This window comes from Amblyomma mixtum, chromosome 3 (assembly GCF_055824585.1).
Source record: "Amblyomma mixtum isolate Tamu chromosome 3, ASM5582458v1, whole genome shotgun sequence".
Taxonomy (NCBI): domain Eukaryota; kingdom Metazoa; phylum Arthropoda; class Arachnida; order Ixodida; family Ixodidae; genus Amblyomma; species Amblyomma mixtum.
The window spans coordinates 175,001,950-175,012,624 of record NC_143014.1 but is presented as its reverse complement, the minus strand read 5'-3'; the positions used below and the strand labels follow the sequence as shown (position 1 = coordinate 175,012,624).

The following is a 10,675-nucleotide window of genomic DNA, read 5'->3' as shown; positions in this document are numbered from 1 at the left end:
ATATAGCGCTTATCAGGGCAGCTAAGACACGCGAGAAGAGAGGGAGAAAATGATTTGCCCGAATGTAGGGAAAGCTGCTCCGTTAATAACTGCCTGTAATTTCAGAGTACGCCAACCAGAAACCCGAGCAGCGCCGAGAGGGGAGAAAGGCGCGGACTGTGAAAGAAGCTGGGGCGCACGTGCGAGAGACAACGGCTGAAACTGTCAGCGAGCGCAGCGGGCGGAAAAAAGAAATTAGGGGACCCGAGCCGCGGCCGGCCGTCGGCACCGGCTGTGTCGGGCTCCGCGGTGGTCGCCTCGACAGACTCTTGCATCGCGCGCGCACACGCGGCGGGAAGTGCCGGTCCAGGTGTGAAGCAAGCTCTAATCTGTTGCTTCCAACAAAGGCACACAGACACGCACAGAAATAAAGCATAATGCTGTACAATCATGCAAAATGACGACGGTAAACCAACATTTATTGCAAGTACAACTTAAGACAAGTACAGTGAAGGAGCAACAAAAACGGCATGAGGCTGCAAGTGTACTATGGGCGTACATCCAATGCAAGAGAGATAGAGAGAGAAAGAGAGAGATAGAGATAGAGAGACGCAGACAGCACATGAAAGGAAAGATGCAGAGTGATAGAGTGTGAAAGAATAATCACAGGAAAGACGTTGCTATCGCGCGTGTGTACTTTACAGGAAGAAGAAACAAAATAACGGAAACAGAGGCGGAGGACACCAAGAAAGATGTGTGGCAAAGTGTAAGTGGCAGACATGAGGCTGAACAAATTCGAGGCCATTGCGTGCACAACGTGTTCTTCACCTGACTGGGCCGGTGTCTTAATGTGCGAGGCTGACCTAAGTTCCCAATTGCTGGTGTTGAGAACTCAAGTCAAGCCTGTGTGGTATGGGCTTTAACGCAGTGAAAGAGAGGGGAAAAAACTCAAACAAATGCACAACACACCAGCTAGTACACAAACATGGGAAAATACTTCCTTTCATGTTTATGCACTTATCACATGCATCGTCAATGCAGCATCGCACAGTGAACTACGGTGTACCGTTGGCTCTGTGACGCACTCTCCACGCCATCTGCGAGTGCCGATCGGGTATGATTTTTAACCGGCGGACTTTTACGTGCCCCAAGGCTACACCTGAGCTCTGCAGCACGCCGCAGTGCAAGGTTTCGAATCAATTCGCTCAACCTGGGGCTTCTTTAACGTTCGAATTGGTTCGAATTGGGAGGCTCAGCTTACTGCCGGGCAAGAAGGCGGCGCCCTGTTTCTGCTCCTGTGCTGGGTGTTGTTTGGTGGTGCTGGACAGAAGCACAACCAGGGTTGCGCGCTGTGAAATCTCTCTCGCTCTTTTCTCCCGTTCTCGTAAAAAAAAAAGATAAAAATAACCGAAGAAAGGTCCCAATGCCACGATAGGTTATAAATACATGAAAATGCGTTTGCTGCCCAGTCAGGTGAAGACAGCTTATGTGCTTCGCATCTCAAAGGGGAAGGGGGCATGTCTGCTACTTACAAAAAGAAAATAAGGGAAACGTCGAGGAAAAGGAGAGAGATTTCACAACGAAGGATTTTTTCCTTCGTTTTTCTTTCTTTCTTTTCTCTTTAGTTTTCTCAAGTGCGTCACAGTCACAAAGCAGTTTTCAGGCCACCGTTCTCGGTATGCATATGTACACATTTGGGGGCTGCAGGTCTGCAGCAGCGAACGAGGGCTACACGGAGCGGGCCCCGGGTAGAACGGGTTAACGAGAAAGACTACGCAGACCCGCTGGCGAGGTGAGATAGAGAGAGAGGGCAATGGGAAACATTCACACCGACACACCACAACTCGTCTAAACGAAGGCGAGGCAGCATGCTACAGCCGCAGCGGCACACAACAGGCAAACAATCAACGAACAACAACGAAAAAAAAAAAGGATTGTGACTCACAAACATTTAAATGCAGATGTTTATTATGCTCGTGGGAGAAACATTTACAAGATGAGTAATCGAGCTAACATTTTGGGCCTTGCAGTTTTAGGGGGAGAAAAATTTAAGCGGGCACTATTCGTCGGCCTCTGAAAAAACATCGGCAAAGTGAGAACCCTACGACCAAAGAAAAAAATAAGATATGTGTATATATATATATATAACGAACAGAATTAAGTACTCCCGACCACATTTTGACCAGTCGCTCCGCCCCGCCGCCTACGCGCCTGTGCGAAGCGCGCCGGCACGGAAGCCGAAACACAGTCAACCAAAGGAAACGTCTAGTAGTCTGCGCACGGCGCCCGCTGGTGTCAGGCAGCAGGCACGCACCATTGGTGGTCTCTGTCGCTGCACTTCGTTACCGCAATAATCGATGCCCAGTAATTATTAGCCAGACGATGACAGCCCTCTGTAATATACAACGCGTGCTACGCGCACGTGTCCGACGCGACAGCAACGATGATTTCACAGACTAACGTGTTGTTCGTAACCGCGACAATAGAAGCATCCGAGAAAGAACAATCGACGGTTGGCTGGCGACCGGCGTGGACACCGCCATGACAAGTAAGCTCGGTGGAGGTACATCATACACTCGGTGGCCGCGGGCCTGCCTCAGCTGCGCTCACCCGCTGCGAGCTCCACGTAGCAAATGCGGCGTCAAGTCAGTGTGTACAGCTAGCACGACAGCAGCGTATATATACGGTGCACACGGGCATCGAACGTGGCGAATATGAGCCAATACGTTTGTCGTCCGTTTGTTTTTCCTGGCTCAAGATATCGTTGCATTCCCTACGCGAAATTAAATTCCAGAGCGTCCGAGACACGTTTTTTTTTTTTTTTTTCGGACTAAACGGTCGGGTACGAAAGCGAAAAAGCGTCGACGAAAAGCTGCCCGAGAACCTTCGCTGCCTCTCTCTTGCACCGCGCGGCTCTCGGAGGCCACGAGAATATGTATATCTGTACGCTGCCCCGCTGTTTTTGACTTTCTTTTTTTTTCTCTCAAAGCGCCCACCTTAACACGTGCAGAAAAACCGTGCGTCCCGAGTGCCCGTGGATGCGCAAGTGCGTTGCCCGTTACAGCTGAGTGCCTATTTTCACTGATAAGACTTCTCGTGCTTCCTTTCTACAGCGGTGACTCGCACATCCGAACAATTACCCGACACGGAGCGCGCGCATTTTGAATACATCAGGGAGCAGACTTTGCTGACCAAGGTCGACCCTCACGTTTGCGGGCCATGCGGTGAATATTCGTTGATCTGCCGGCGTGGAGAACCTCTCAGCCACAGAAGAAACGTAACACAGAGTGCAGTGGCATCGCACGGCGCCGCTCTAACCCTCTAACCTCTAACGAATGAGCGCATTACGGATAACCCAAGTTTTCCTACTTTTCTCGACCCTTATCTAATCAACAATTACCATTAAACAAACGAACGTCCAATGACGCGTTTTTTTTTATCGATGCCACTTCGATATTTTCATCAAGTGGCCAGGAAGGCCGCGGCTCGCACACGATTCGCTGAGCTACGTAACTGTTTAAACGCTGGCATACTTGACTTTCAAGCTCGTTGCGTCACAGCACATAACGACAAAGCAACGCTGCAATGTAAGCAACACACACGACAGGCAATCGCGTAGTCAGATTTCTCAAAACAAATGAAATGCGAGTGGTAGTAGGTCGACAGTCCCTTTTTTAGCTTACATGCAGCAGCAGATAGGCCACCAACGCCGAGTGCACACACAAGAAAACAAAAACAAAAGTAGTAACAACAGAGGACCACTGGCTCAGTTTTCGCAAGCAAAATTTCCGTCCGCAAAATTAGCCAACAGTGAGCATGCACACGCAGGTGAAATTGGTTAGCCCAAGTAGTGGAATAAGAAAAAAAAAATAAATGAGGGCGGCTTTAACACAGCGCAATAATGACACAAAGCACACAAATTAAATATATGTATGTATATATATATATATATGTATGTATAGCGAGAGAGAGAGAAAGCGACCCTTACTGCTCAAGATTTCAACACACTGTCGGCGAGAAGCCGGCGCGGCTCCTCCCTCGCGTCACAAAAGTTCCGAACGGCTCGCGCTGGGGGCGTCCACGCGACAGGATAAAGAGAGCCCCTCGTGTGTAATGAGAATAAAAAAGAGTTGCAACATAGTTCGTTCAATGAAAAATCACAACATGCATGGATTGTCTAGAGTCTGTGTTTAACCTCGAGAGACAATTCTCTTGCTCAGCGCTGCGCTTCGCAGTGCCCTACGCAGCTACGCGCGGTGGGAAACGATGTGCGCCTCACGCGTTCCCCGGTACGCCTCTTCACAGCAGGCGGAAGAAGGAAATAATGGAGACAACCCAGCCATATAAGCTCGGCGTGAAACGTCAGCAGAATTTTTTTTTTTCATTTTCGTTTTTTTTTTCTTCTTCTCAGCGTACAGGCTTTTATTTTCAAGCGGAAATGCAGATCATCCGGGGAACCGTACGCAACATTATATATATATTATATATATATGTATATATAGTATTACCCAAATCGAGAGAGAGTCGCGACGGGGGACGGTCGTGGCGGTGGCCAGCGAAGCCGTGCATTGACCGAAGAAGAAGAAAGTGCTTGCGAGTCGGCCGACAGTGGAGCCGGCGAGTATCTACGCTTGTTGTACATTCAGTTGGTCGTTGGCCGCCGCCGCGCGGCGCCCTGTTCACGCGTCAGCGGCGGCGCCGCAGAAGGGGGGGAGGGGGTGGGGGGGCTTGCTGAGTGGAGCACTGCGTTGTTAACTACACAGTAGCACGTGATCTCGTCGGTGTGACCTTGAGCTAACATTGATGCGAAAACGCAAAACCGAAAGTTGAAAAATGTAAGGCTCCATGGAGAAGAACGGACACCGAGTGCGCCTCCTCTCGCTCCGCGCCGAATGCACGCAGGCCAGGCGCCGGCGTGCTTATGTACACTTCTATACACAAAGAAAAGGTATGTTACACAGTGTTAAGCTTTCTTCATAGTGTTCGGCATTTAACTTGCTCACTTTACAACACTACTGTACACCACGTGCTTCCGCTTGGAAACAATGCAACTAAACAGATTTTCAACAATCTTTGACTCGTACATAAAATATGAACCCTTTCGTACAAAGAGCGCGACGCCACGGTCGCATTCAGGACGTATGTCAAATGTACAAGCTTTAAACACAAAGAAACACTTGTTGTATTGCAGAGAGTCGGGAACAGAGAAGGACAGAGGAAGAGACATGCAGAGCGAGTTCTGAAACGAGACGTTCGTCCGAAGCCGGACCTCTGGTTTCATATGTGCTGCGAGAGCAGCGTTGCACTTTGCACGTTTTCAGGCATTTCCAATGCATTCGTTAACCGTGTAGCGACCTCAACAGACGACCCTTGTGTTTTTCCTCCTGTGTGCATGTTCGTGTGTGTGTGTGTATGTGTGCGCGTTGCCTGGCACCGCCAACGATGTCGACACCACATGCTGCGTAGAACGTGTCCTCTTCCTGAACCGGCGAATTGCGCAAGATGCCCCCTAGGCTCCTAGAAGATACTTTGAAGATACCTGTCTCCTTGTGCTGCTGGCGACGACTGACAAGGAAGCAGTGGGCTCGAGCTTTGCATGTCATCGTGTAAGGTCCTTTGTTTCTGGTACTGTCGGGAAAACGCCTGCAGAGTTCGGAAACGGGGCGGCCTTTCTCCGGGCGCTGCCCGAAGGGGATCGCCTACAGCTCATCCACAGGGCTAGTGCGCTGCCTAGGATTTTCGTTGTTCCAAAGTCGACACCTCGAAATAAAGGAACCGAAAGAAGTGTCCCCACAGTGTAATGCCAAACTAAGCTACAAGGCCACTTCTGTATGTCGTCCGGGGTCTCAATGAGAAAAAACAGCCAAGAAAAGCCCCCAGTTCAGCAGAAGCCTCTGCAGCGACTTTGCAGTGGGTCAGAGTGCTCCTCTAGGATATGTGCGTGGCGTTCGCTGTCGTGTGCAATTTGGGTGTACGGTGTCGGATTCTGTTTGTCCCAACTGCGTCCACACCGTGGGAGGCAAGCAGTAGGGTGGAGTGTTGTCTGTTTTAGATGAAGGAATAAGGCCCGTCAGTCAAAGCGCTACACAGCAGGAGTCAAGAGTTGTCGTCCTTTGGCTCCTCGGCCCGGTTGGGCTTGTACTCCAGCCCAGGGTCGAACTGCAGCAGGACGAACACCTGAAAGGCAAAGGGTGCTCAGTTCAGGGCGAAACGGGCCGTCATTCACTCCTTGGTCGACTCCGAGCCGTTGGGGTCGTCACAGAGTTTCATTTTGCCCCGACTCCTAATGAGCCGCGACCAGTTAATCAAACCCGGTGCATTCACGCATTCACAACGAACAACGGTTTGTGCATGCCTTCTTGAGTACGGTTTGTGCATGCCCTGGCGTATTTATCGCTGCTTTGCCCTCAGTCCCTGAGCACACGAACACCGGAGAGGCTGCACATAGCCGGGTTACCACATTCATCTTTCGGCTCATTCTGTTCTGGAACGACTTTAAGATTAAAAAGCTGGGACTTTGCACAACTTTTTCTTTTTTCATAAGATTTCAAAAATTAAATTTTGGAAAATTTGAATTCAATTCAAAACTCCATAAAGTCACTCTTGGCCGTTGTCTCATTTGTTGCCGGTGCTCGCGCGCCAAGCACGAACGGTCAAGAGCGCCCTTTAGCTTCGGCGCCGAGGTGTTCGGAGGTGCCAGGCGGCACTCGCATTCGCAGCTGCCGCCGCTAGCTAACCCTCGCGGCGGCGCGATATATCATCCGAGCTGCGTTGGAGGCATCGTAGGACAAAGCAGAACCTATGCAGCGAATAGCATGGGCGTTACGCGAACGTCGAGATTTGACGACATGCAACAGAAAGCAATCCCATAAGAACAGTTTCACGGAAATCCAAGCGGTGAACAGAATAATAAAAGCAAGGCTGGAGGGCTGCCGCTGCCAGTCAGTTGTCCGGGGGGGGGGGGGGGGGGGGGGGGGGGGCGGTTGGAAGTAAATACTCATTGCGAGAAGGTAAGCACGATAGTGCGTATATTTTCTCGAGACGCGACGCCAAAGTTGTTCGGCACTAAAATATGCGCCAAGAAGGGCTCTGAGCGGCACAGCGGAAGCCCCCCGGCCAGTGGCGCAGAGAGGGGCCGTATACTCACCATGTCCGTCGGCAGCAGGGTGAAGTCTGCCGGCGGGTTGGTGATGACATACCGTTTCGAGGACGCCTCGCCCGAGGAGCTCGTGTCTCGAAACCTGTACAGGCCCACGCAGAGCATGCCGTAGCTCCGAAGGGCTGCTACGAAGAGGTCGCCATACTTGCCGCCCTCCTGCGACGCACAGCCGAGCCAGCGCTACGTCAGAGCAGGAGCGGCCGCCTCGTCGTGCATGCACGCAACCCAGCTACACGTCGCCAGTGGACCCCAGACTACGGAGAAGGCGAATGACGGTTTCTCAGAGCTTCGCGAAAATTCCCCTCGCCCCAACCCGTCATATGCCAAAAAATACAAGTGTGGCTGTGGTATTGGTTGGCGCTGGTGTCGAGCCACCATCACAGCCTAATATTACCTATTTTAGACATACTTCTGTGCCACACGCACCGCAGAGGCGAAGGTCAATCTGTGAAATCATTTTCCTGCCCTGGCCCAGATAACAAGCGTATCCTAAGCTGCAGCTGCTAAGTCAGTCCTGTAGTGTACAACGCGCACTGACGTGCTGAGCAGCACTCTTAATAATCTGTAGTCGGCGTTAGCTTGTCGTGCGCCAATTAAATTCTGAACCGAACTAAGTTGCCTGCCTGTATGCTATCATAACGCCTAAAGAAATGGAACACATTGCTCCGTCCTCATACCAGGCGAGCACATCGTTTCAAAGTTCCATTCTAGGCAGATCCTGAGCCCCAGAAGCCCCATTCTAATTCCCGAAGCATTTAGTTTCCTGCCTGTCCGATACACTTAACTCATTGAAAGACACGACAAAGGCAGAAACGAGTAGCCTTTACGCAATACAACTGAGCGAATTTTGAGATAGAGTTATTGAATACGAAGTGCGCGATAACGATGCTGCACCTACGAACTACGCGCGATTTGTTGACAATAAAAAAAGGAAATTATGCAACTTGGTAGCGTTTCCACGCACTGCTGCACCGTGCCAAAGGCATCGCGAAAGCCACTACTGTCATTCTGTGACGCAAAATCAGAAGCTCACATAATGCCCAGCTGTCAATGAGCGAGAGAAAAAAAAAAATAAAACGAAGGATAACGAGACTGTAACGCACCGGTCATTTGCCTTCAACGCGCGGGATCTACCTTAACCGAAGAGTGAAGGCATGCAAGCTAGAAAAATGTCTGTTTCGCCTATTTTAAGGGCAAGCACTGCGCCATAAAAGCCACAGCGATGCAAAAGCGAAAGGCGGGGAGTTCGCTAGCGACGAAAAGTTAGCAATGAATGGCTCCATATTGTTTTTTTTCTTCTTCGGGGTAGGGGGGGGGGGGGGAGGGGGGATGCATGCTTAGCCATTGCGCCAAATTTTGATTTTTGCTATCTGGATGCTTGCATGCAATTTGTGGAATAATGTTGAGATCGCTGAGTTGTTTACTATCAGCGTGCTGGAAACGATATGCCAAAGCAGTCTACGAGTGCTGATTGCAGTCATGGTGCGAAAGAAAACCCAGAATAGGTACTCGTTTACTTACGCGCCGAAAATCCTAAAAGAAAAACAACACATTGTAGTTGTTAGGTACTTGATAGCGTGGAACGATAAGCCCCCAAATTAACTAACTTCAACACACACAAAAAAAAGTTAGGAAGACCCTGGTGAAACCAAAATGAGCCAGTTAAGTTATCTAAAAATCCTCTGCCGTGGGAACACGCGCTTTAATTATCTTCGACTCGTAATCAGTTGCAAGTCACGCACAAAAGCGAACAAAACGTGGTTCGGTGATTCCACTCGGGCGTTAGCAATTCGGGTGCGTAATGTGTTCGCGCAGAAATGTCGCATAGAAGAGCGCATTTGTAGGCACAATATGCGTTATAATTTCGCAAACTCATGCGATAGTGGCGAGCCATTTGTTAGGTTTAATCCGGGTGAACATTTGTTCAAATAAATGTTCACAAATAAATGTTCACCCCTAGAAAGCCTAGCAAACGGCTCGCCATCTCTATTTTCAAGAAAAAAAACATTAAGACGCTGGAGGCCCTTAATGTTTAATGCTAATGCGTAGGGGGAAAAAAATGTCGCGAAGAGTTATTAAGAACGTTTTCTCTTATTCTGTAACTGCTTATGCGATAACAGTACTTTTCATTTACGAAAAATGAACGCCGTACAGCACCGAGTAGGCATTATACAGGCTGTACTGAACACGGCTTAAAGGGGCAGACTAATAACATTTTTATCGACTATATTTGTTTTTGCGTCAATCGAAAGATCCTTGCCCATATAAACGAATACCCGGCTGTAGCCCTGAGTAACACAGCAGAATAATTTAAAGCCCAATTTTTCCATATGGTAGTCTCGTTTACTCAAAGGTAGGCGGCGTCTGAAATCCCTGACATCGGAGACACGATTATAGTCAGTCTAGTAGCTCTATGCAACTCTCTGTACAAGACGACTGCCGCGCCGCCTACGCTACGAGCGGTGGCAATAATGAGCGGGATATTAACCAAGACGCATAGATTTTATTAAAACTACAACTGTGCCTTTTCACATAGGGACCAGAAACCAGTCAAGCTCATCGGAGTTTTTTTTTTCTTCTTCTGGAGTCCTCTCTTTTTTTTTTGTCGCCAAAAATAGCTGAACCATCTTGACAGTGAAAGCGCTCAAAAGGACAAGGACGACAGAAAAGGAAAGACATACAAAGCGCTTTGTATGTCTTTCCTTTTCTGTCGTCCTTGTCCTTTTGAGCGCTTTCACTGTCAAGATGGAAAACCAACTCGCCCACTCAATTCCATTATTCAAAAATAGCTGAATGATTGGGAACACTTCGGTGGCTCTAAAAAGCAATAAAATAATAAAACGGGTGATGTCTATCACAGATACCAGCAACCACTGCCTTAGCCGGCAGCCGGGCTGCAAGTATAGCGGCGGCGTCGGTGGAGCGATTTCTTTTTCTAAAATATTTCCAGAGGATCCAGCACGGTTAACAGTAAAAATAAGCTGCTTTTTATTTAAACAGGCTGTATTAAGTTGATATGAACGAAAATAACTGTCTGTATGACGCTGGGGCAGTCATCAAATGCGCTATATGCACTCCAGGCGTCTGCTATGTTAGCCCGTAACCACGGTGTAAGATATGGCCATAACGAGAGAACACAGCGTGGCGCTACCATCCGCTCAGACCGGACTTTATTTGCCAATTTAAAATATAAATTCCTGCCTAAGCTGCGAGTTCTTCGCTCATTATAGGCATCATAGGGTGAGATCTACCACAATATGCCAATTTTTTATACTCGTCTCCGACATTAGACTCTCCCTCTAACATGAGCTGTTTCTTCATACAGCAAGGCGCTGTGCAAACATCTGAAAGAAATCTATTGAGCGTCAGACCAGGTACTAAAGGAATACGTTCTCGCCAGCCTGCAGGGCTTTCGTTTCGCAAACGGGCTCACAAAAAGCGGCTGAACATGCAGCTATAGACACGGCATTTTCATTGGTGAGAACTGAGAGAGAACAGGGACCGCATGGACAGTACAGAGGGTCGCCGGAAGGAGTC

General features: G+C 49.2%; 1 protein-coding gene across 3 annotated transcripts in view; it reads right to left on the bottom strand.

The window, feature by feature from the left end:
* Nucleotides 1-437: 437 nt before the first annotated feature.
* Nucleotides 438-10,675, bottom strand: part of slo (calcium-activated potassium channel slo) — a 159,252-nt gene continuing 149,014 nt past the window's right edge. For all 3 annotated transcript variants that reach the window (XM_089581987.1, XM_089581985.1, XM_089581986.1), the window contains 2 exons: nucleotides 7,127-7,294; nucleotides 438-6,156 (listed from right to left, as the gene is read on the bottom strand). In XM_089581987.1, the coding sequence (XP_089438113.1) occupies nucleotides 6,076-6,156; nucleotides 7,127-7,294 (249 nt within the window). In that variant the 3' untranslated portion in view covers nucleotides 438-6,075. The remainder of the gene's footprint in view (nucleotides 6,157-7,126; nucleotides 7,295-10,675) is intronic.